This window comes from Lontra canadensis, unplaced genomic scaffold, assembly GCF_010015895.1.
Source record: "Lontra canadensis isolate GAN:19392208 unplaced genomic scaffold, GSC_riverotter_1.0 scaffold43, whole genome shotgun sequence".
Lineage (NCBI taxonomy): Eukaryota > Metazoa > Chordata > Mammalia > Carnivora > Mustelidae > Lontra > Lontra canadensis.
In genome coordinates this window covers 15,569,473-15,593,753 of record NW_022631037.1, presented here as the reverse complement: position 1 = coordinate 15,593,753, position 24,281 = coordinate 15,569,473, and the positions used below count along the sequence as shown (strand labels likewise).

Below are 24,281 nucleotides of genomic sequence, written 5' to 3'. Positions count from 1 at the left end.
GGGGCTCGATCCTAGGACCCTGAGACCATGACCTGAGCTGAAGGCAGAGGCTTAACCCACTTAGCCACCCAGGCACCCCTCTGACCTTGTTTTTTGTTCGTTGGGCAGCCTCTGACCACAGCATATGTGATGTCTGAGCAAGAGGATTTTGGTTTGCTGGTGTCTGATACCTGATTCTCTTTTCCCCATATGCCTCCCAAACACAGCCTCTGCCCTCTGCTGTTTAGGAGCTGAGGGCAATGAATTAAATCGGCTTTCTTTTGTTTTCGGATTTTCTGGAAAGTCAGGGAGGGTTTGTGAGGGGCGCCAGTTGCACTTGTTGGTGTGAGTAGCCGGATGAACAGGTGTTGCCGATGACCCTGACGTCCAGCAGAAGTTCTTGGCGTCTTTCTGGGCTTGGGCAGCAGCCGAAGTGGCAGCTGTCCCAGCTGGTGGTCTGCAGCTGGTCTGCAGAGACCCTCCCGCACCAGAGGGGAAGACGGGCCCTGCATTGCTGAGATTCCAGTTAGAACCGTCCTGTAGTAACTGCAGGAGCAGCACCAGTGCAGCGTGTTGTCAGCAGGGACCCCATGCCTGTCCTCACTGGCTTTTACGCTACCCGGGTTCCCCCGGGGCCGCAGCCAGTGTGGGTGGCGCCAGGGAAGCTCCTGTGTCTTGCCTGGCTCTCTTCTTAGCATCTCACCTGGCACCAGCAGGTGAAGAGCTGGGTGGTGGGGTATGAACCATCCCTCAGCCTCAGGCCCGTCCGCACCAGGCCTCATAGCCAGTGGGGTGTGGCTTTGTGCCGCAGAAGGTGCCAGACTTCACACGGAGCTCTTGCTTGAGGCTTCTTAGAGAGCTGCCTTGGTTGGGGCCAGGCAGTCTGCCACAGCCTTGCTGACTGGGGTGTGCTGAGTCAGGGACTGGGTCCTCTTAGGAAGAAGAGTCTCTTAGGAGTGCCAGCGTTGAGTGCCCAGTGCCCCCGGTGCCTCTTAGAATCAGGAGGCAGGACGAGTCTTATCTGGTTGCGGCCTCACACAGACCCAGTCTGTCTGGCCTTCCTCGCTAACCTGCCACGCAAACGCCTGACTGCTCTGTTGGCCAGCAGGACCCGGGAATGAGGGTATCAGAGCTGCCCATTGATTCTTCAGGCCCTTCTGTGGACAGTACAGACAGCCCACACTGACCAAGCCGTGTCAGCAGATAAGTGTTGTAACCGCACCCCCCCCCCCCAAACCTACCAGCAATCTTCCTGTGGGCATGGGAAGAGAGGGAGCAGGGACTGGAGGTTTCCATCCTCTGCCTGAAAGTTAGCGCTTGCTGAGTCTGCTTCTGTCGGCCTCTCAGGGACTGTCTGTCGTGGAGAGCTGAGGAAGCGGCACAAAGCTCAGGGAAGGCTTTCCTGATGTTCCTGCTGCGGCAAGGCTCTGGGAAGCTGGGAGTCTGTCCCTCAAGGGTGGCTTCTGCCTCACTCAGCTTGGCATCTTTCTGCCCAGGGGAAAGGGGCTCTACAGTCCCAGGTTCTGCCTGGATGGTGGAAAGGACCACTTGGTCATGAGCATCTAGGGTTTAAGCATCCTGGAGCCCCTGCACGCTGGCTCCTTCTGCAGGTATTAGAGCAGTTGGTGGCCTCAGCTGGAGCCCCTGTGGACTCCACCAGTACCCTGCTGTGGTGGGGAAGTCCAGGCACCCAGCCCCGGAGGGGCGTTCTCACTGGAAGGGGAGTATGATGAAACTGACCGGTTGAGGGAATTGGGTGGGCAGCTGGGGGCAGATTCAAGGGAGGGGAGCCAGCTCACTCAGAGCCCCTATCTGGGCTGATTTACCTCCCTCCCTCCTGGAAAGGGAGTGCTCTTACTCTGACCATGGAAACGTGGCACCCCCTTTCCCTCCTGCTGCCAGCTGTCCTAATCCTGAAGCCCCTACTTACCTGTGGCAGGAGGGGCCCCGGCCCTGGCCCGACTCACCCCATCAGGATTCTCCCCAGATCTCAATGTGGGCTTTTAAGCTTCTGGCTTCCAGGGCCAAGATTCCTCTGTTGCATTCCAGGTGGGACACAGGTCCTCTGTGTTGTGGTCCCATAGTCCTGGTCACGTATTCCATCCCCCAGCCTGCACCCCTACACCCCTTGTTCTCAGTGCACACTCTCCAGACTGGTCGGAGAGTGCAGAGCCCCACTGGTGTAACCTTTCTCCTCATTGAAAAGACATAAATGTCACCTTCTCTTTTTATTATGAAGCTTGAAACAACTTTAAAATTCTTCAGCCCACAGTTAAGTACAGATACATTCTCGGTATGTGCATAGCAGTCCTATTTCTATTGAACCCTGTTTGCTTGCGCCTTGTTAGGTGGGTACCTTTGTTCTGTCTTAAACTTCTTTTTTTTTTTTAATGTTTTAAAATTTATTTAAGTAATTTCCGCACCCAGAGTGGGGCTCGAACTCATGACCCTGAGGTCAAGAATCACATGCTTCTTTGACTGAGCCAGTTCGGTGCCTCTCTCTTGGCTCTCTTCTAATTCAGGCATCATCTTTTTGTTTATCTTTATTATTCTGAATTTTGTCATACTATAGAAGAGGCAGAAGGTGTCTTATATACTTTCTGACTGGTTTCATGTCATTTGTAAGCTTTAATTTCTCACCATTGTAGGCAAAATCCTATGCCAAAAACACTCCTTAACCTTTTTATTGACCTGGAACTCACATGTTGTAAGATTAACACCCCTCAGTTGGGCAGCTTGATGGGTTTTTACATTTATGGACATATGTGTGTCTGCCTCCCAAATCAAGATAATAGAATTTTTCCATCAAGCATTATATATATTTTTTTCCATTTGATACAAACTCCGTTTTCTGTTGTTAGAGGCCATATACTGTGGAAGCCCACATCGAGGGTGGCCTGCCTTCTTATTTGCAGTGGCTATAATAACGTTGTCAATATTCTTGGGTTTTCTAGCAGTGGTGGGGGAGCTCTGCTAGAGTCATGAGTCCTGGGCTTGGACTCTGCCACCACCTGGCTGTGACCCTGGGCAGGCCACCTCAGCTCATCTTCATCTCTTCCGTAATTGGAAAGAGGAGGATTAGGTCTTCAAGGACTTTGCGCTTTGACAACCAGTGTGAGTCAAAAGTAGTTCGGCCGGAGTAGTATAATAAACCTGTCATTTGTCAGAGCCTCACCTTCAGCCTCATACTGCGCGGTACACTTGCACTTCACCTCCACAGCAGCCCCATGCGATCAGTACTAAACAATGCTGCGTCGCAGATAAGAGACTGAAGCTCACCGCAGACGCTTGTCTGACTTGGCCAACGTCACTCGGCTAATAAACGGTGGAGCCAAGGCTTCAACTAAACTCAGTTCTGTCTCCCAAGTCCTGAGCTGCCGCTTGCCCCAGGGGAAGGCTGACGGGTGTCTCATGGGGCTCCTGGCTTGTGTTGCTTCACTTTTCTTCCTTCTGGCTCTGCCACCAGCCAGAGGCCCGGGGAGTCCTGCTGTGAGTCTGCCTTCTGGTCCTGTGTGCCGGTCGCTGTGATTTTCTCTTTGGGGGACAGCTGTGTTCTTGAGCCTATGGGTGAATCATATCCTCCCCGGCTGATTTGAGCTTTTCAAGGTCTTCCACCTCCACCGTTGAACCTAATTACCTTTCCTCCTGTGCCTCACTTTGGGTTCTCTTTAAGGGGACAAATTGCTTCTGCTCTCGCCTTTTCTTGCCCAGCTCTTGTGGTGTTAAATATTCAGGAATGCTTTCATCTAGAGTAGAGTAGAGCTGAAGAGTCCCTGGCCAGAACCACCCCTAGGGGGCCCTGGGTGGGGTGGGCCACTTGGTTCACAGTCCTTCCCCCTCCCCTTCAAGGGCTAACCTTAAGTGAGCCCTTCTCAGCCTCAGGTCAACAGAGTCTGTTGGTCTCCCTCATCAGCTCACTATCCAGGCTGTGCCAGGACTGTCAGCTAGAGGAAGTCTCTGAAGCAAACAGGAAGCACGAGAGACACCCATCAGCTGGAATTGCTCACTCTTTTACCAGGAAGGACAAAAAGTATGAACTGGGTGACTTCATGCTTAGAGAAGAGACGTTTCTGGTGGAGGCTAGAGCAAAGGGCGATAGTCCCGCAGCATCTGGTGTCTTGAAGGCCTCAGTAGTTGGCCCCCACCCCCAACTTGATCCCCCTCTGTTGTCCATGGCGCTGATCTGGGTCTGTCTTACTGTTTCTTGCATTCCTCCCTCCTTTCTCTATCAGCTGTAGCTCGTGTGCTTGAGTTGGCTGCCTAGAATCCTTGGGGGAACTTATTTTATAAAAACATTCTCTGGACTCTACTTCTAGAGATTTTAATTCAGGGGGCCAGTGTTATTTTTCTAAATGTCCTGTGTGGTTCTGATAACAGAAAGTTTGGTATCCACTTATCCATAGTGTCCAGAGTAGAGAAGCCAGGGTAAGGCAGAGCTCTCTCTCCGGCACCCGGCCCCAGAACTGGCTGGGTGTATGTTCAGGAGCGTAGGTCCCTTCTGCCCTTTCATGTGCATTGCTGGGGAAAGTGTAGTGCACCCCCGCAGCCCTTGCAGTCGCTCCCATTTCCTGTGAAGATGATGAGGTTGGGGATAGTGCTTCCCCTCCATGACCTCTGGACAAACCAAGGCTGAGATTTGGAAGGTGAGGGGAGCAGCTCATGTCAAGGAGAGTCTTTTGTCATGGGTCTGAAGCTCTACCCATTTGAGCAGCTTCTTGAACATATCCAGGAGGAAATCCATCCTACTTACGTGTTTTTCCTGGCAAATGAAATCTTCGGCCCATTCTGTATCTTGTAAGAAACTGACTACAACTTGGGCTCCTTTTTTTTCTTTAATCATTTAATTTTTTAAAAAGATTTTTATTTATATGCCAAAAAGAGCATGAGCAGGGGGAGCAGCAGGCAGAGAGAGAAGCATGTTTCCCCTCAGAGCAAGGAGCCCCATTCGGGACTCGATCCCAGGACTCTGGGATCATGACCTGAGCCAAAGGCAGACGCTTAACTGACTGAGCAACCCATGTTCCTGGTTTTGTCTGAAAGAAGACTTTTTTTTTTTTTACAGCATTTTTGGTTATAATTCCATCACCTGAGCACCCGTGGATAATTCTTGCCATTGGTTCAGAAGATTCCCAGCAGCAGGCAGGCTCAGTGCATGAACTTACCTTTGCCACCTACTAGGGCGCATCCTCAGCTTCCCAGGCTTGGGAGTGGAGGGCAGAAAGGTTCCTGGGGTTCTGGGTGTGGCCTTCACCTGTCTGAAACACTCCCTGGTCTTCATGTGCCCTTTGGGGCAAAATCAGCTTCCTCCATGGCTTTGTTGTCTGGGAAGGTTGAATACCTTTAGTCATGTGACCACCAAGTGGGGCCAGGAAAACCACGAGGCCACGCAGGCCATAAAAAGTACAATATGTGCCTGCTCAGGTGTCTCTGGAGGGCAGGACCAGCATCCAGGCAGAACATGTCACCAGCCTGTGTGTGCCAGGCAGAGCACCTACAGTACTTTATTATTTTTTTTTAATATTTTATTTATTTATTTGACAGAGATCACAAGTAGGCAGAGAGGCAGGCAGAGAGAGGAGGAAGCAGGCTCCCTGCCAAGCAGAGAGCCCGATGCGGGACTCGATCCCAGGACCCTGAGATCATGACCCAAGCTGAAGGCAGAGGCTTAACCCACTGAGCCACCCAGGCGCCCGACCTACAGCACTTTAAAAAAAAAACAAATAACAAAACAGGGTCACCTGGGTGGCTCAGTGGGTTAAGTGTCTGACTCTTGATTCTGCCTCAGATCATGATCTTAGGGTTGTGAGTTCAAGCCCTGCATCGGGCTCCCCACTCAGGGGGAAGTCTGCTTTTTTCCTTCTCCCTTCTCTCACTCCCTGCTTGGTCTTTCTAACTCTCTCTCTCTCTCTCAAATAAATAAATAAAACATCTTTAAAAAGATAAATAATTTAAAAAATAAATAGAGACTAAGCCCTCCTCCAGACCTTCATCAGAACCTCCAGGGGCTGGCTGCACAGGTGATTTTGACGTGCAGACAAGATCAGGAACCACCGGATAAGAGTTATTTGTCCCTCCTCCTGGCTTGTTAACAATACCAGGTTCTGTCTGTGAAGGATCTGGAAACCCACTGATTGGATAGGGACAAGACTTAGATGTTATCTCTGTGTTTCTTGACTGGTGGGTGCTGGTTACGCCCCACCCCAGTAGCCCTCAGTCCCAGCTGCTCTGGTTTTGTTGCAATCAGGGACTTCATCTTCTGTCCCCATTCCCTCATACCTCCTGTAGTGCCCCAGCCTCACTGTGCCGCCCAGCCAAGATGATGTGTCACGTGGATTTGTGGTAATACCCAACTTGTAATTCCATTGTGGTTTCCCTCTGCTGCTGTCGCCCTGCCTGGCCCTGGGCAGCCCCTCCCACTGGTGGAAGTAGTCAGGGCCTGCAAGATCCCTGTGACTGTCGGCGGGAGCCCTACCTTGCAGGCCAGCAAAGCCACTGCCACGAAAAGGGGGGGCTCGTTCACCAGCAGCCAGAAACCAAACACAGGGTGGGCGTTGCCTCCAGCATTCTTTCCACAGGCAGGGAGATAGGCTGGGAGATAAGGGAGCGTGTAGGCAGCCTGGGTCCAGCTCTGTCACCTGTGTGCTGGGTGGCCTTGAGCTGGGCATATGTAACACCTGAGCGTCAAGCTATTTACCTGAAGGAAAAAAAAAGGGATTGTTTTAAAGCTTAAGGGAGATGATGGTTGTGCAATCACTCAGTAAACGCTAGCTGTCTCTCCAACTGATTTCCTTGGTGAGCACTCTGAATTCCCAGTGTATAAGTAGGCCTTGTGCGGAGGGCTCACAAAGAAGCCAGAAGCACTTGGGCCGCCTGGGTGGCACAGGCAGTTAAAGGGGCTGGGTCTTGATACCGCCTCAGGTCATGATCTCAGGGTCCTGGGATGGAACCTGGCATTGGGCTCTGTGCTCATGGAGGAGTCTGCTTAAGGATTCTCTCTCTCTCCCTCTGCCTCTCCCTCCATGCATGTGGGTACACGCTCCTTCACTCACGCACTTGCTCTAATAAATAAATAAAACTTTAAAAAAAAAAAAAAAAGGAAGCCAAAAAAGCTAAAAGCATAGACCTTGCCTCAAAGGGCCATAGAGTCTTGCAGACATCAATGACTGGGTGAAAAGAGAACCCCGTAAACTGTAAAATATGGTAGAACTAGCATTTCTTGTCCCTCATCGAGATCCCCCCCCCCAATAGTGCCTTCCTTTATTCTTGGGGAAGAGGTGGCTCCCATTTCAAACCTCTTTTCCTTTGGCGCAGTCCAGAAAGGAAACTGTTGTTCCTGGCTAGTGAATCATTCTTCCTGAAGCTCACTTTTTAAATGAGTTGCCAGGAGGACAGGGATGTGAAAAAAGGATTTCAGACTGAACAAAGCAAACCCCTTTGCTGTCAGCTTCTTGCGTGAGCATAGCCCATCGCTTCCCATATGTCCTGCTCTTCATTCACGCCCCCGTCCTCTGACTATGGGGGATGCACTCCCCTTGCTCAGGGGACAGGTCAGGGCAGGACTTGGGATCTGCTTCTAAACACTCTACCTGCATTGACTCCATCATGCCAAGGGTAGTTGAATCAAAACTTTCTCTTTCAGGGCGCCTGGGTGGCTCAATGGGTTAAAGCCTCTGCCTTCGGCTCAGGTCATGATCTCAGGGTCCTGGGATCGAGCCCCGCATCGGGCTCTCTGCTCAGCAGGGAGCCTGCTTCCCCCCTCTCCCAGCCACCTCACCTGCCTCTCTGCCTACCTGTGATCTCTGTCAAATAAATAAATAAAATCTTAAAAAAAAAAAATTTCTCTTTCCAGCTTAGGTTCAGATGCTGTACAGATGCTCAGGACCAAATACCTCCTCTCAGCACTCGTCTGTAAAACATCGTGTATATGTTCTGTTATTTTTTAGTATAAGTCTTCTAGAGGCTTCTGAAGATAGGCTCCTCATCCTTCTTTGCGGCTCCAAAGCTATCGCTAACAATGACTAAGCTGTCACCAGCTGCTGGCAGTGCAGGTCTCGGTGTCCCTTGTTTGTCTTTGCCCTCCCGTACCTCCCCAGTTCTTTCTCTGCGTCACCCTCCACCTCTGCCAGTAGAGAATGGAACTGAGGTCTCTGTTCATAAGGGAAATTTGGCAGCTGTTCCAACTGCCAGCAGAGCTCTCTGGCTTTGGTGTGTGTTTGGTTTCGTGTGTGTGTTGTGTTTTAATGTGTATGAGACTTCTGGCCCCTCACAAATGAGACAACTGAGGGAACAGGTTCACGATGGAGGAGCGAATGAGGCTTTGACCCCCGTGCACAGTCCAGCCTCAGACTAAGAAAGTTGGGCGGTCCTTCTCGAGATGGCAGGACAAAATGGCTATTTTGGCAACAACTTGCACTGGCCAGGCCCTCCCTGGTCCCCAAGTGCCCACAAGCACTTGAGCTTGAGCTTGCTACTGGGACTCCCCGTGCCCTGGGCAGTCTCACCACTCACTCTGGCTGTGCACAGAGGTGGGCCGTGAGCTTAGCTAATGGACCGCAAGTTCATTGTTTGTTCACCTACATCCTGGAGTGTTCCCAGATGATTTTTTGGTACCCCAAGGTGCCTGTTAACTGCCACCAGGCTGCCATATGCTCGTTCTCCTGTGTGTGTTTAATTTGTATGCACATGTACATTGTTGGGATCAGGAAGCCAGTATGTTTGCTCAGAACCATGAGCCTAAAGTTGGGAGACCACTTTCACTGCTCAGATGATTGTAGAGCAAATGGACGTGTCATACATCCTAGCTAGGGCTCTTCTGCTAACTTCTGGGGCCTGGGGGGCCAAGAGTTGGCAGGAGGGGAGATAGGTCCCTGGTCGGGGGCAGAGAGAGAGACATGTGAGCGAAGAAGGCCTCGCTGAGCAGCCGTCTCTGGAGTGACCGGTACTGCTGATCTCTCTTGCAGTTGGAGGTCCCCCTCCTCCCTGAGTGCCTCTTCGCACAGCGCCGGCCCCCGCCCCACGCTCACTGGTACCACTACAGCAAGACGGGCCATGGCGGGTCGGGGAGGTGCAGCGCGACCCAACGGACCAGCTGCTGGGAACAAGATCTGTCAGTTTAAGCTGGTCCTGTTGGGGGAGTCCGCGGTGGGCAAATCTAGCCTCGTCCTCCGCTTTGTCAAGGGACAGTTCCACGAGTACCAGGAGAGCACAATTGGAGGTGAGTGGGCACAGGGGAGTGGGGTGGCCTCGGGAATGCCAGAGAAATAACTTGGCCTTGAGGAGAAGGGAGCCGCTTGCCCAGAGAGACTTAACGTGCGGGGGCGGCAGCACCTCTTCCTCACCTGGGCCCTCGGATTGAATCCAACAGCCGGTCTCCCCCCAGAGTCCCAGTAGTCCTCCATCAAAACTTGGCTCATGATCACAAACTGGCTGCTTCTCCTGATGACGCCACTGGAGTATTGTGTGGCCTTGGCTAAGACCTTCCCACTGCCCTGGCCTTTGGGAGGGAAGAGGCTGGGTCTGCATCTCTGAGGGTCCTTCCTACTGTGCCAGGCAGTGCATCTGTCCTGGCCTCTCCTACTTTCCAGAATGGGGAAATGGCCTGGTAAGTGGGCCAGTGTTTCTGAAGCTGACCTTTACCCTTGAGCACAGAGGCCATCCTTGATTTCCCGGTAGTCAGCGTTTAGCACGGAATGGTCTGGACTCGGTCCCCCGCCTTAGTGGCCAGGACAGACCTTGAGGGGCCAGGGCCGACCTTGGGCTTGAGTCATCCTTTCTCTACCCTCTTGGTAGGAGGTTTCCAGGCAGCTGGAAGCTAAATGGGCTGTGTCAGCAGACTTCTGCTGCCTCCTCAGCACTCAAGTCAGGAGCTGGAGAGAGAGGGAAGTGAGGCAGTCCCCGGGCCCCTCCTTGAGCAGTGGGGCAGGGGCTGGTGTAGCAGACAAGGCAAGCAGGCTTCCCCACGCGGCTCTCTGGGCGCCTCTGCTGGGTCCCAGGGCGTGGGGGCTCCCACCTGCCTTGCCCAGCTCTGGGACTCCCCTGAAGCATCTGCACAAGTGCCATGTAGTCCCTCATGTCTCCTCAGGCCCAAGAGAGGGTCATTGTGTTCCTTGAAGGTCGAGCCACAGCGTGGCCGGTCAGGAGTGGGTCAAGGTCAAAGCCGGCGGTGGTAGCTAGCCGGCATGGCTGGAGGCAGCAGGGGCAGCTGGGAAGGCAGCCACCCGGCCTCCGCCTGGCAGTGGAACAGCATGTACTCTCAGGCGTCCCCAGTGTAGCCGAGTGTGTGACAGTGTCCTCAGGAAACCGAAGGCCAGTAACACCCCTGGGCTGGAGCAAATTCAGGGACTGTGGAGGTTTCCAGCTGGACTGTTGTCTGTGAGGGGAGGAGGAGGAGGAGGAGGAGTGGGTGGGCACACCCCACCCTTCTGTGCTTGGAGAAGTTTTGCCTCTCCTTCCCCTTGCGGCATTCCTCTTCACAGGGTGCTCCCGAAGTGGCTCAAGGGCAGGCAGATTTCCCGCTGCCCTTGCCTGGGTGGGTCTGTAAAGCCTGTGCAGCCCCCTGCCGCCTCAGCACGTGGCAGAAAAACACAGACTCTACGTACCCTGCTCGGGGCTGCCTTGGCTGCGGGGCTGAGGGCTTCTCTGGGTTGGTGGCAGCAGGGGGCCTCTGAGTGCCAGAGCCCAGGTATGGTACTAGAGACACCTGGGGGTGGCTTCTGGACTCCTTCTTGCCTTGTAACACCACCTTCCCTCTTACAGCGGCCTTCCTCACACAGACGGTCTGTTTGGACGACACAACAGTCAAATTTGAGATCTGGGACACAGCTGGACAGGAGCGGTATCACAGCCTGGCCCCCATGTACTATCGGGGGGCCCAGGCTGCCATCGTGGTCTATGACATCACCAACACAGTAAAGATTTCCCCTTACTTCTTGACACTTTGTTCCTGGGTGGGGGTGTGGGCAGATTTCCTCTGTCATTTGGGGAGAGGGTCTCACCAGAATCTCCAGGGCGATGACATCTTAAATGCCTTGGCTCTGTCAGCTCGAGCTTGTCTAGTGAGTGGCCCTGGGCAGAACGCCTCCTCTGTCTCTTGACATTCTGGCCTTGTCTCCCCAGGACACGTTTGCACGGGCCAAGAACTGGGTGAAGGAGCTACAGAGGCAGGCCAGCCCCAACATCGTCATTGCGCTGGCAGGGAACAAGGCGGACCTGGCCAGCAAGAGAGCCGTGGAATTCCAGGTGGGGGGATGGATGGGACTTGGGGCGGGGTCAGCCAGCTCCACTTGCAGTTCCGCCTCGGCTGCTCCGGGCCCTTGCCACGGGCCAGGCCGGGAAGTGGCAGGTGAGCTTGTCTCTGCTGTCCTCTCGGGACTTGAGCACAGGCCTAAAGCAGTTGTTTGCCTCTCCTTGTTCTTTTTCGTTGGTTGGTGACACGTATGCATAAGAATCGCTGAAGCTGCTGCTTATTTTTTATGTAAACTGACTTTTTAATGAAATGTACTGAAAAAGAATTACTTTTTTCCGTATAACACATGCACAAGTAAAATTTACACAGTAAAAGAAGGTATATAGAACGAAATGCAAATCCTTAACTCAGAAACTCAGTTTTCCTTCCCCCAAATGCATCAGTTTCTCATTTTTTAGAAACGTACACGTGTGTATGAATCTTCCCCCACCTTTTTAAAAAAAGATTTTATTTATTTATTTATTTATATTTTTATTTTTATTTTTTTAAAGATTTTATTTATTTATTTATTTGACAGAGATCACAAGTAGGCAGAGAGGCAGGCAGAGAGAGAGAGAGAGAGAGAGGAGGAAGCAGGCTCCCTGCAGAGCAGAGAGCCCGATGCAGGGCCCGATCCCAGGACCCTGAGATCATGACCTGAGCCGAAGGCAGAGGCTTTAACCTACTGAGCCACCCAGGTGCCCCAAAAAAGATTTTATTTATTTATTTGAGATGACGGCAGGGAGAGCACAAGCTGGTCGGGGGAGGAGCACACTGCCCACTGAACAGGGAGTGCAATGCAAGGCTCAGTCCCAGGGCCCTGGGATCATGACTTGAGCTGAAGGCAGATGCTTAACTTGACTGAGCCACCCAGGCGCCCCTGAGTCCTGTTCTTTACCTAGATCGGAGTGTGCTCTGTGTACTGTACATTTTTACCAGGCCCTAACTGATGGGCTTCTAGGTCGTTTGCAATATCAAAAGACGGAAACAGCACTGCGGTCCATAGCCACAGACTTTTGTGCTTTTTCCATATGTGCAAGTGCATTTGTAGGATAATGTTCTAGAAGTATTTCCTGGCTTAGTGATTTTGAAGAGTAAGAAGGCACAGTGGACCTAGGGAAACCTGAGTGAAACGTCTGCTAATGTTTGTGAGCTGAGAGGAGCTGTATGTGAAGTGAGGCCCTTGGGGTTATGGTGCAGGTGTCTGCAGCGGGAGGCACCAGGCAGGAGAGCCCTCGGCCTGAAAACCCCTGCATTGTGTCTGCTGTGTATAAGGCGACTGTGATGAGGGAAGATTTTTATCCTGGGCCCTGGCCCCTGCCAACTGTCATCATTTCCCTCCTACTCACTTTCTCACCTCCATCCAAATCAGGAAGCACAAGCCTATGCAGACGACAACAGTTTGCTGTTCATGGAGACATCAGCAAAGACTGCAATGAACGTGAATGAAATTTTCATGGCAATAGGTGAGTTGCTCGCCTCCCCTCCGCTGACCCGGGTCCTATCACTTGCCTGCTGTCTGTAGTACGTAGTAAGTAGGTCTTTAGGGTCCCCTTATCTAATTCCCAGATGTAGATAGTTCACCCAGAAGTTTCTAAAGCCTTCCAAAGTCTCAACATTTTACCTTCTTACCCTTTAGCTTATCACCCACCTAAAACCCTGCACGACCCTCCCCCTAACCTACTTCTTAGGATTTTTAGGCTTATCTGGCTCTGTAGTGAGTCATCCTGCCCAGGTTCAAATCCTTGTTTTATTACTTAACTCCCTGGTCCTAGGCAGGTTGTTTAACCTCTTTTTGCCTCAGTTTCCCAAAACACTCAGAATGCACGTGGGACATAGAAGCAAAGCCCTCAGTGGGTTACCACACATCGGGTGGTAAAAAGGCCAGCTTCCACTCAAGTGGACTTGGAAGGCCATTGGGTACTCCCCAAACACATTTTCCCCCTCCTCTTCCAAACAGCTAAGAAGCTTCCCAAGAATGAGCCCCAGAATGCAGCGGGTGCTCCGAGCCGGAACCGAGGTGTGGACCTGCAGGAGAACAACCCAGCGAGCCGGAGCCAGTGCTGCAGCAACTGAGCCCCCCTTGCCTGCCCACTGCCCCCACCTCCTCCGCCTGACCGACCCGACTGGAATCCACTCTAACCAATCGCACTTAACGACTCGGGCTACCACTGGGGGGGTTGGGGGCAGGGGGAGGGGTCTGCCATGATTTCTCCATAGAATTTTGATCATAGGCCGGAGTGAGTTATTCCACCTGCACCTTTCTGTACAAATACTAATTCAATTTTAAGTCTTAAGTCACTTTTTTAATATATATGATCTGCTCTTCCCACTTCCAGCCCTTTCTACCGCTCTCCCACTCTTCCTTTGCTGGTAGTAGCCACGTGCCCCTGTTTCCCACCCCCCTTGTATGTGTGGAGGCGGGGGTTTGGAGCAGGTACCCTTCTTTCCATCTTGCTGGTGAGCAGACTCAGCAAGAGCATCCATGTCCTTACCATATTTGGAATGGGCTTGGTTCTGGGTGGTGGGGCAGGCCCTAGAGGCGGGGGAAGGGAGAGGCAGCTCTTCTCTCAGATGGCTGTCATCAGGCCGCCCGCCCCCACTCACCCCCCGACTCACAGCTGGGAGAGAAACCACAGCATTACCACAGCATTATTGTGACAACCACCAACTCATTGTCCACAACCTGCCCCTTCTCCCCCTGTCACCCTGACCTCTGGCTCTGAGCCCTGTTCTGACCAAATCACAATGATGAGTTTTGGGGGTGGGTGGGTAAGGGGGGGGGGGGAGTGGGAGGGGATGGAACCAACTTTTTCTGTATTTTGTATTGTATGTTTTCTTCAACATGTAACCAATCAGTATCTTGTCAATATAGTCAGCCGATCAATCGACCTCCCACTTGTCTTCCTTGTCTTTCTCTGGCAGAGTTTATCAGACCATATCCGCTCTAGCTTACTTGGAAGTTAATTTAAAATGAACCACTGAATCCTGTGGAACAGAGGCTCCCCCCCACCCCCCTAATGAGGGGATGCTGGTGGTCATGGTAACCAAGAGAAAGAGGCCCTTACTGGTACCAACTCTAGGGGGTGAGGGTGGAGTAAGAGTGACCTGGGGCTGAATCTCACCAAGTTTGAAACTGAGGGGCCTGCATTTGCCTTTCCCTCTAGATTATACTGGGGTGATGTGCAGTTTGCATTTGAAAGTAGTTGGTCTCTGGAAACACCACAAACAATCACTTTGGGGTTTTTTGGTTAAGTCTGTACCTTGTGAAGGACTGGGTCCTCTCACCCTCTTCCCAGGTGACTTCTGGGACCTTGGGCTGCTCTTGAGGCCTAGGGACTGCACCACACGAGGTCCAAGCCCTCTGTCTGGTCTGTGGGGGCCCTCTGGTGGTGATGGAGCCTGGTCCCCCTGCAGGCCTCCTGGCCCTCTGCTGCTCCCTGCTGGAGCTGCTGCGGTCAGCTGCCAGGGGCTGGGCACTGGGTCCACGGAGCGCCCCCAGCTTCGGCTGGGCCACAGAGACCTGATTCTTGGCGGACCAACCCCTTAAAGTGCCTTCCCTGCCAACAGGGGCCCTCCACTAGCCCGCTCTCTACCTCCGTTATGCCTCGACCTCTGACCCCGACCCCAAGAAAAGACCACAACACCAAGGCAGCTGCTGCACACTTAGTTGTTTACTGGGTCAGGGTAGGTTGGCCCTTCTTGGGGCCACGGCCCCGGACTCTCGGGGATGGACCTCTTTGGGCTTCAGGGGGAGACAGCGCCCGGCTCGGGCCTCGGACGCACAACTGGCCCGAGGGGGTCATGCTGCAGGTCATGGAGGCGGGATCCAGGTCTGGCGGTAGTTGCATCTGCCGGTGCACCCTCTGTGCCACGCGGTAGCCGGCCCCATCCGGGCTGCAGCCCTCCAGTTGCCGCTGGCCGGTCACCATCAGACATTGGCCGTCCACTTGCACCACCAGCTCCTCGGGGGCAAAGCCGTAGGCGTCCACCTTCATCTGGAAGCCATCTTCCGCATGAACGTTGTTCCACGCAGCCACCGCCTCGTCCCTGAGCAGCCGTACCGGCAGCGTGGCCACCTGGTTCTGTTCGGCAAGGGCCGCGCTGGGACTGCGGGACGCCACCTGGCTCCCGCTGGGGAGACCGCTACCGACCCGCTGCATCCGAGTGAGCAACTGCTGCCCAACCGCGCGAGGCGTGGGGCGTGGCGCTGAGCGCGCACACCTGGAGAGGCCTTCGCGCGGCCTCGCTCCAAGCAGCCCCGCTCCGCTCCCCTGCGGCCGGGGGGAGGCGGATGGGGGTTGGGGGGCGCCGCCACGCGAGTCCTGCCTCCCCAGGTCCGGTTGTCAGCCGCCCTGGCGGGCTGCTGCTGCTCTTATCCTGGCGCCTACCCCTTTCTTAGGCCCTTCCCCCGCTCCAAGCTGGGATGCACCTGTGTAGGCCAATCGAGGCTGGACGTGGGGGCCCGAGCCTGGAGCGCTCACCAGCACAGGGCAGAGATGAGACTGAGCCGCTGGGCTCTTGCCCTTTCAAGAATCGGGCCTGAGGACAAGGGTCCGTCCCTTGAACAGGGCCAAGGGCATGTGACCGTGGGGTCTTCCATTCTCCGAACGTCCTTTCTCTGACCGCGCACAGCCCTGTGACACATGGGCTTGGGAGGTGAACAGGGCTTCCTGGTTTCCTTCGTGCTTCGGACCCTGGGTCGACTGGGGCAGGCTCAGGGCTGGGCTCTGGGGCTAAATGAAGACGCCGGCCCTGCCCTCGAGGTGCCCACGCTGTTACGGGGAGAGTCATCCACGCCTACTAGAATGTGCCTGCCTTTACTTCTGCCTCATCCTCATCTAGGTATCGGGTTTTGTGGCCATGAACATCCTCAGTGCTCAGTGCTTTTACAATAATCCTTTATTGCTGAAATGTAACGTAATACAAAAAAGTGCACCAAAGAGTACAGCTGAATTATCCCACAAAGAGCACAGCCGTGTAACCACTTCACGGGGCAGGAAGAGGAAGTGTTGCTTCTTAATCTCCACTGTAGCTGCAATTCTGTGTCTGCAGACTGGTGGGAGAGAGAGGGCCGTTGGCGGTGGGGGGAGGTGTGCCGGGAAGCCAAGACAACTCCAGACCCCAGGCTGGCCCTTCTACCCCGACGCTTGGGAGGTGGGCGGACTCCACGATTCCCCTCAACAGAAGCCAGTTTTCTCAGATGCTTCTCCAAGTCCCCACAAAAGCACCAATCCCGGAATCCTTCAAAGAGAGATTATAAGTAAGGAGAGGCCAATCTGGGGTAATGACTCAGGCTTCACTTGTTTGTCTGGGACCCACAGACAAGACAGAAAAGTCTGGAAGCTGGAGGCCAAGGGAGCGGCCGTGGAAGACTACAACTCCCACCATGCTCCGGCGCAGCGACGCCTGCGCGTTGAGCGCCGGTTGCCCATGCGGCCCTAGGGCTGGGAGCGCCGCGCCGCGCTCCGCTGCGGGGGAGGACATGGCGGAACCTTCCCAGGCCTCGACCCCGGCCCCGGCCACTCAGCCCCGTCCCCTTCAGTCTCCAGCCCCTGCCCCAACTCCGACTCCTGCCCCTAGTCCGGCTTCTGCCCCGACTCCGGCTCCCACTCCGGCACCAGCCCCCGCCCCAGCTGCAGCGCCAGCCGGCAGCACAGGGACTGGGGGTCCTGGGGTAGGAAGTGGGGGGACGGGGAGCGGAGGGGATCCGGCTCGACCTGGTCTGAGCCAGCAGCAGCGCGCCAGCCAGAGGAAGGCGCAAGTCCGGGGGCTGCCGCGCGCCAAGAAGCTCGAGAAGCTAGGGGTCTTCTCGGCTTGCAAGGTGGGGGCGGGGCCTGGGGTGAGAAGGGGGCGGGGCTTGGGGCATCCCGGGTCTCGGGTGGGAATGGGGGCAAATCTGTGGCTGGGGATCGGCTCCCCGTCCCCAGTTACAGGGCTGTTGACTGAGTCTTCTGCAGGCCAATGAAACCTGCAAGTGTAATGGCTGGAAAAACCCCAAGCCCCCCACTGCACCCCGCATGGACCTGCAGCAGCCAGCTGCCAACCTGAGCGAGCTGTGCCGCAGTTGTGAGCACCCCTTGGGTAAGGCAGGTAGTGCCCTTGGAGCTGGGGCGGGGGCAGGTGCTGGGTCCTGCTTGGACGGGCTTTTTTAAGTGTCAGGGAGCTTTATCTGTGAAACTAAAAATGCCCCCTTAAGGAGGGATTGGGTTGGAAGCATGTATTCTCCCAAGGGAAGAGACAGGAAATCTGCCAGCCCAGAAGAGACAGGGTCCACCCAAGGGCTGACGTAGGAGCAGCTGGTCTCATTGCCGGTCACACTGGTTGGAGGGACTTAGGTTGTAAATTGGCTGGTGATGAAGAGGGATGGGGAGCTCTGGTGATGTGTCCATTCTTCCCAACCCTATCACTTATCCTTCTTACAGCTGACCACGTGTCCCACCTGGAGAATGTGTCAGAGGATGAGATCAACCGGTTGCTGGGTATGGTGGTGGACGTGGAGAATCTGTTTATGTCTGTTCACAAAGAGGAGGACACAGACACTAAGCAGGTCTATTTCTACCTCTTCAAGGTGAGTTTCATCCAAGTGAGTGTGAGTGAGCAAAGGAGGTGGGGCTGGGGAGTCTGCAGCTCTGAGCTCCACTGACCTCTCCTCTTCCCCCTTACTCTTCCTCCAGCTCCTGCGGAAATGCATCCTGCAGATGACCCGGCCAGTGGTGGAGGGCTCCCTGGGCAGTCCCCCCTTTGAGAAGCCTAATATTGAGCAGGTGGGGTGAGGGAGTTGGTAAGAGAATTGGGGGCATCTTGGAGGAGTGAGGAGCCTGTGTTCCCCATCCTCTTCAAGCTGAGAACAAGGGACAGGTTCAGAGAAGGGAGGGAGTTTGGGGCTCAAGATGGACATGGGGGTGGAAAGGGGGACGGAGTTTTTCTTCACCAAGAGCCCCAGAGGGAGAGGTGAGCTTTAGCTCCCCTCAGGAAGCACCAGGTTTTGGGTAAGAAACCCCTGCTTGCTGCTCACGTCTCCTTCCCGGTCTTGTGCCCTGCCCACTTCTCAGGGTGTGCTGAACTTCGTGCAGTATAAGTTCAGTCACCTGGCTCCTCGGGAGCGGCAGACGATGTTTGAGCTCTCAAAGATGTTCCTGCTCTGCCTTAACTACTGGAAGCTTGAGACGCCTGCCCAATTTCGGCAGCGGTCTCAGGCCGAGGACGTGGCTACCTACAAGGTCAATTATACCAGGTAGGCCCAGCCAGGGCCAGCGTGGGGGTGGGGGAGGCCTGGAGGCCCAGCCTGGGTCCAGCACCCTCATTCTCCCTTCCCACCTCCCTGCTGCCCATAGATGGCTCTGCTACTGCCATGTGCCCCAGAGCTGCGACAGCCTCCCCCGCTACGAGACCACTCACATCTTCGGGCGAAGCCTCCTCCGCTCCATCTTCACGGTGACCCGGCGACAGTTGCTGGAGAAATTCCGGGTGGAGAAGGACAAGCTGGTGCCTGAGAAGAGGACCCTCATCCTCACCCACTTCCCAAAGTAAGGCTTGTTCTGGCCTATCAGGATCTGTCCCAAGTTCACATTCTCCCTGTTGTCCCCTTTTTTCCAGGAAGGCTTCCTGGAGTGGTCTCTCCTTCCCCTCCAGGAGGCTTCTGGGATCTGGGTGTCTACCTGGCACACTTGTCTGGGGCCCAGTTGTGACTTGCCGGCATTTGCCTTTGCATGTACTAGTCTGGGAATGGCAGGGACATGGCCCGAGTGCTATCTTTACCCTTGCCCACGCCCCTGGTAGATGGGATTCATTGTTTCCCACGGGGCCTGGACACAGCCTCAGAAGCACAGTGCACCAAGAAACCAGAGCTTACGCTTGAGGGGAAACCGATTTCCACTCCCGTCGCGGTCCTTTCTGTGAGATTTTCCTCTCTTCTGCTATACTTTCCTCTCGTTTTAAACCTGGCTCATAGCTACCCGGTATAAGAAGCGTCCACTGACTAATGCAGGCCTTTCAGTGCCCCTTCTGCCGCCAGCTGGGACTATGAGGTGGCAGGAGGGGATCCTGAGACCCAGGGTGACTTGTGCACTTCCCACATAGCTCAGGAAGGCACCAGCTCAGACCCTGTCCCCCTGTGCCGCACACTGGTAGACTTGGCCTTTGTTCTCTGTCTAGATTGTCCTGTTCTGCCTCTGACTAGGGGCTCCCAAGAGGCTGAGGACTGTGTCTTCCCCTAGTCTGAAGGCTGTCTCCGTTCTTCGGCTCCCAATTCTGTAACATTTGGGTCTCTCAACCTGCCTCCATTCCTTCTGGTGTCTGGTCCAGGCTGCTGCCTTGGTTGGAGGACAGAGTTGTGAGACAGCCTGTACCCTCCCCACAGATTCCTGTCCATGCTGGAGGAGGAGATCTATGGGGCAAACTCTCCGATCTGGGAGTCTGGCTTCACCATGCCGCCCTCAGAGGGGACGCAGCTGGTGCCCAGGCCGGGTACGTGCCCCAGCAGGCTCTGCAGGCTCTTGGCTTGGCTTCCCTGGCAGAGCTCAGCCCTCCGCCGGGAAGAAGCACTGCGGATGGCAGCAGTGGGGACATGCAGGAGGGTGTGTCTGGGGAATCCTTTTTTGGGGACCTACCACCACCTCTGACCACCCCCTATCCCTGATTTCGCTCCCTCTCAGCTACAGTCAGCGCGACAGTTGTCCCCAGCGCCCCCCTCTTCAGCCCCACCATGGGTGGGGGCAGCAACAGCTCCTTGAGCCTGGATTCCGGAGGGGCTGAGCCCATGCCAGGTGAGTACTTGACCCCTGAACCCTGACTCTCATTTGGCCCCCCTAACCTCTTTTGCTGTCCACCGGAGACCCTGCCAACCTTCCCCAGCAGGTGAGAAGAGGAAGCTCCCAGAGAACCTGACCCTGGAGGATGCCAAGCGGCTCCGCGTCATGGGCGACATCCCCATGGAGCTGGTCAACGAGGTCATGCTCACCATCACCGACCCCGCCGCCATGCTGGGGCCTGAGGTGGGCAGCCTGGCTCGCTACATAGTGTGGGGAGGGGGCTCACCGGCCAGAAGCCGCAGCTCACTCCCTTACCTCTGGTGCCCAGACGAGCCTGCTGTCGGCCAACGCAGCCCGGGACGAGACAGCCCGCCTGGAGGAGCGCCGCGGCATCATCGAGTTCCACGTCATCGGCAACTCCCTGACACCCAAGGCCAACCGGCGGGTGTTGCTCTGGCTTGTGGGGCTGCAGAACGTCTTCTCCCACCAGCTGCCACGCATGCCCAAGGAGTATATCGCCCGTCTCGTCTTTGACCCGTGCGTCCCCACAAGGGCCCCAGCCCCAGGCACCATGCCCGTCCCCAGCCTGTGGGAATACTTGCTCCTCCGCTTCTGGCTCTGAATACAGCCCTGGCCTCCAAGGCTCTAGGGACCTGGGAGGCATCTGGGGACCAGGTAGGGGCCGTGACCTTTCCCCTCTCCCCTTAGGAAGCACAAAACTCTGGCCTTGATCAAGGATGGGCGGGTCATCGGTGGGATCTGCTTCCGCATGTTTCCCACTCAGGGCTTCACAGAGATTGTCTTCTGCGCCGTCACCTCGAATGAGCAGGTCAAGGTGAGTGCCTTGGCCCCAGCCCCAGTTTGCACAGAGGGGAAGCCACAGTCTCCAGTCCTTCTTTCAGTGGCCGGCCAGTTCCTTCCAGCCCCACAAGGGGGCGGTTGTCCTTTGGTAACTGCATTAAGAAAACACTTTAGAGTCCCCAAACCATTAATGCTCTTATTTTCTTTTTTTAAAGGTTTATTTATTTTATATAGAGAGACTGAGTGAACGCATAAGCACACAAGCAGGGGGAGGGGCAGAGGGAGAGAATCTCAAGCAGACTCCCTGCTGAGCATAGAGTCTGATGTGGGGCTCGATCTCACAACCCAGAGATCGTGATCTGGGCTGAAATCGGGAGTTGGCCACTTAACCGACTGAGCCAACCAGACACCCCTACGAATAACAATTTTAAATGAACCTGAATTTCTTTCAACACCTGAACATTCACATATACCAAGGAGTTAATAGTTTTTACACTAGCCTGGTGCTGGGTGATAGTCCTGGGTTCTGTCCTTAGTTGGCATAACAGACCCGCTGGTAGGGTTCCCAGTTATCCTGGTTTCTGTAAGCCAGATTTGCATGGTGCCACTCGGTCTTGACCTGTATGGGAGACACTCTCTCTTTAGGGTTCAGATTTGAAATGAGTAGGGCCCTTGTGATTCCTCTTCCCCTTCCCCCCTCACTCTGAGGCCCAGGAACTGGGAACCAGTGACATGGGGACCGCAACTTCCTGGTTGGGATTTCAGTCCTGGCCTTACCATGGCTGGCTGGCTGACTTGGGACACATTTCCTAACGTAGTTAACATAGTTGGGTTGCAGGTTTTGGTTTCTTGGGGTTTTTTCTCTGGGAAATGGAGATAAAAATACTCACCTCGTGGACTGACCTGAGAGGTGGTCTGTAAAGTCCCAGGCACCACACGTGGCCCTGAGTAAGCGCTTAGAAACACGGTTTCCTTCGCTTTCTCCCCACACACTCCAGTTCCTCTGCCAGTTGCCTTTCCTCCTCCCTGTCCTGGGTCCCCTGGCTGTCCCTACCTCCTATGCAGTCTGCTCTCTCCATTCGGGGCTCCCCTGCTAAGCCCTGCTCCCCTCCCCCGCAGGGCTATGGGACTCACCTGATGAACCACCTGAAGGAGTATCACATCAAACACAACATCCTCTACTTCCTCACCTATGCTGACGAGTATGCCATCGGCTACTTCAAAAAGCAGGTGACTCTTGCCTCAGCCCATACTTGCCTGCTGCCTGGGGCTGGAGGTCATCCTGTCCAGCCTGCTGGTGGGGATGGGATGGGAGGGAAGTCTTCCGTGCCCAGCTGCCTGCCTCCCGCTGCTGCCTCAGTGAAGAGTAGGGACCTGTAGGGCAGTCAGGCAGGGTGGAAGAACTGGGAGACTGTTGAGGGTGGGCTGGGAGGGGCAGCTGACCTAGAGCCTTCCCAGGGACAGATTAATTGAGCCCACACAATACAGAGCCCCCCGCCTGCACACCAGCTACCACAGAAGGTGATCCGGGAACCAGGGAGAAGGGGACATGGCCTGCCCGGCCCCTCAGGGGGCTTCGGGGGGAAGGGTGATTCAAGTTGGAAGGGCCTTGCTGGTGGGTCAGGTCATAACTGTCCACTCCCTAGGGCTTCTCCAAGGACATCAAAGTGCCCAAGAGCCGCTACCTGGGCTACATTAAGGACTATGAGGGTGCAACATTGATGGAGTGTGAGCTGAATCCCCGGATCCCCTACACGGAGCTGTCCCACATCATCAAAAAGCAGAAGGAGGTGTGTGTGTGCACGTGTGTGTGTGTGTGCGCGCGCGCGCATGCACTCAGCCCTGGGACTTTTCATGTGCATGGGGGGGGTGAGCACACGTGCGTGGATATGTGCCACATGGTATGTGCACTTGTGAGGTGGGCGTGGGCCAGGATCTTGGTTCTTGCTTTGCCTCTCAGGGAAGTTAGGTGGTGAGGTGCCTGGGCTCAGGGGCAGGGCCTCCGCCTCTGGCCCTGGGAGGGTTGCTGCTGGGGCTGGAGTTGGCCTCTCAGGCCCTGCCTTCCCTCAGATCATCAAGAAGCTGATTGAGCGCAAACAGGCCCAGATCCGAAAGGTGTACCCCGGGCTCAGCTGCTTCAAGGAGGGAGTGAGGCAGATCCCCGTGGAGAGTGTCCCCGGCATTCGTGAGCAGGGGTCTTGGTGGGGGAGGGGGCACCCTGCTGGGGGTGTGTTCTCAAATTCTTAGGGATGCTCTCCCCACTCCCCACTTTGCAGGAGAGACGGGCTGGAAGCCACTGGGGAAGGAGAAGGGGTGAGTATTGTGTGGAGGAGGTGGGTGTCAGGGGAGGCAGAAGGACCCAGGGCCTCAGACGTGGCATCTCTTGCCCCAGGAAGGAGCTGAAGGATCCAGACCAGCTCTACACGACCCTCAAAAACTTGCTGGCCCAGATCAAGGTGGGGAGACCAGGTTCCCTTCTGGGAGCACCTGTGCCAGTGGCTGGGGTGGGTGGTCCTCACCAGCTGGGCGGAGGGCGCAGTGGGCCTGGCTCCAGCTTGGCTTTCCTCTCCAGTCACACCCCAGTGCCTGGCCCTTCATGGAGCCTGTGAAGAAGGCGGAAGCCCCTGACTACTACGAGGTCATCCGCTTCCCTATCGGTGAGGACGCTCCATTCCTGCCCCCCAAACCTGCCCCTGCCTCTGCCTTCCCTGGGCCCCACAGCCCTGCCCTCCCCAGCCTCCCAAAGGTGTGCCCTTACGTCCCGCCGCCCCAGACCTGAAGACCATGACCGAGCGACTGCGCAGCCGCTACTACGTCACCCGCAAGCTCTTCGTGGCCGACCTGCAGCGGGTCATCGCCAACTGCCGCGAGTACAACCCCCCGGACAGCGAGTACTGCCGCTGCGCCAGCGCCCTGGAGAAGTTCTTCTACTTCAAGCTCAAGGAGGGGGGGCTCATTGACAAGTAGTCTCCGGCTTTGGACCGCAGCCTTGACCTGGAATGTGTCCACCTCGGGTTCTGATCCGATGGCCAGGGGGCGGCCCTGGAGGCCTGGTGCCTCTCAGCTCCGGACGCTCCAGCCCCTGGCCCTGCGGCCCTTCTTGGAACTGCAGGTGCCCCCCACCTGCACACACAGCTTTCGTTGTATCTGACCTTGGGGAGGGGTCTCCTGGGTCCGGGGCTCAGCCCCTCCCAAGTGGCTGCTGGCCAGAGGATAAGCCCTGACCGGCCCCGGTGGCCCCCAGCCCTGTCCCCACAGAGCCATGGAGTCTTGGAGTCCTGGGCCTGACCCAGCCCATTGTTTCCTGGAGGATGGGGACTGTACATCTTAGCGTGAGGGAGGGGCTTCAGTGTTTGAAGTTCAACTGGGATTGGAGGGGCCTTGCCTCACCCCTCACCCTGCACTGTTCTGTCTGCCCCCTAGGAGTGGGGGGCCCCGGGGACCATTCATTTCCTGGCATTAATCCCTCAGAGGGAACAATAAAGCTCTTTTTTTTTTTCTCTGTGTGATTGTTTCTTTGGTAA

General features: G+C 55.4%; 3 protein-coding genes across 4 annotated transcripts in view; 2 read left to right on the top strand and 1 right to left on the bottom strand.

The window, feature by feature from the left end:
- RAB5C (RAB5C, member RAS oncogene family) overlaps window positions 1-14,095 on the top strand; it is a 24,707-nt gene extending 10,612 nt beyond the window's left edge. Inside the window, exons 2-6 of the mRNA XM_032871655.1 lie at window positions 8,940-9,193; window positions 10,735-10,886; window positions 11,095-11,217; window positions 12,576-12,669; window positions 13,164-14,095. Coding sequence (XP_032727546.1) covers window positions 9,028-9,193; window positions 10,735-10,886; window positions 11,095-11,217; window positions 12,576-12,669; window positions 13,164-13,279 — 651 coding nt within the window. The 5' untranslated portion in view covers window positions 8,940-9,027 and the 3' untranslated portion in view covers window positions 13,280-14,095. The remainder of the gene's footprint in view (window positions 1-8,939; window positions 9,194-10,734; window positions 10,887-11,094; window positions 11,218-12,575; window positions 12,670-13,163) is intronic.
- A 762-nt stretch (window positions 14,096-14,857) lies between these two features.
- Window positions 14,858-15,416, bottom strand: HSPB9 (heat shock protein family B (small) member 9). The gene has a single exon (XM_032871798.1). It carries the CDS (start codon window positions 15,364-15,366, stop codon window positions 14,878-14,880), a length of 489 nt encoding a protein of 162 aa, XP_032727689.1. The 5' UTR covers window positions 15,367-15,416; the 3' UTR covers window positions 14,858-14,877.
- Window positions 15,417-16,635: 1,219 nt separating this feature from the next.
- Window positions 16,636-24,255, top strand: KAT2A (lysine acetyltransferase 2A). Of its 2 annotated transcripts, none has more exons than XM_032871653.1 (18): window positions 16,636-17,027; window positions 17,164-17,287; window positions 17,629-17,774; window positions 17,881-17,970; window positions 18,259-18,440; window positions 18,541-18,732; window positions 19,566-19,672; window positions 19,861-19,971; window positions 20,063-20,199; window positions 20,285-20,493; window positions 20,665-20,791; window positions 21,877-21,987; window positions 22,404-22,547; window positions 22,828-22,942; window positions 23,034-23,070; window positions 23,150-23,213; window positions 23,330-23,414; window positions 23,531-24,255. In XM_032871653.1, the coding sequence occupies exons 1-18, from the start codon at window positions 16,689-16,691 to the stop codon at window positions 23,722-23,724; spliced, it is 2,514 nt and encodes an 837-aa protein (XP_032727544.1). In that variant the 5' UTR covers window positions 16,636-16,688; the 3' UTR covers window positions 23,725-24,255. The 2 variants fall into 2 exon arrangements, with proteins under 2 accessions (XP_032727544.1, XP_032727543.1); XM_032871652.1 differs by having other exon boundaries at window positions 20,060-20,199.
- Window positions 24,256-24,281: the final 26 nt, after the last annotated feature.

Excerpts from the sequence above, each read along its gene's own strand:
- HSPB9 (XM_032871798.1), bottom strand. The coding sequence starts at position 15,366 with ATGCAGCGGGTCGGTAGCGGTCTCCCCAGCGGGAGCCAGGTGGCGTCC.
- KAT2A (XM_032871652.1), top strand. The coding sequence starts at position 16,689 with ATGGCGGAACCTTCCCAGGCCTCGACCCCGGCCCCGGCCACTCAGCCC. Across the intron at positions 17,971-18,258 it reads AGAAGCCTAATATTGAGCAG|GGTGTGCTGAACTTCGTGCA; the intron begins GTGGGGTGAGGG and ends CCCACTTCTCAG. Across the intron at positions 18,441-18,540 it reads TACAAGGTCAATTATACCAG|ATGGCTCTGCTACTGCCATG; the intron begins GTAGGCCCAGCC and ends TGCTGCCCATAG.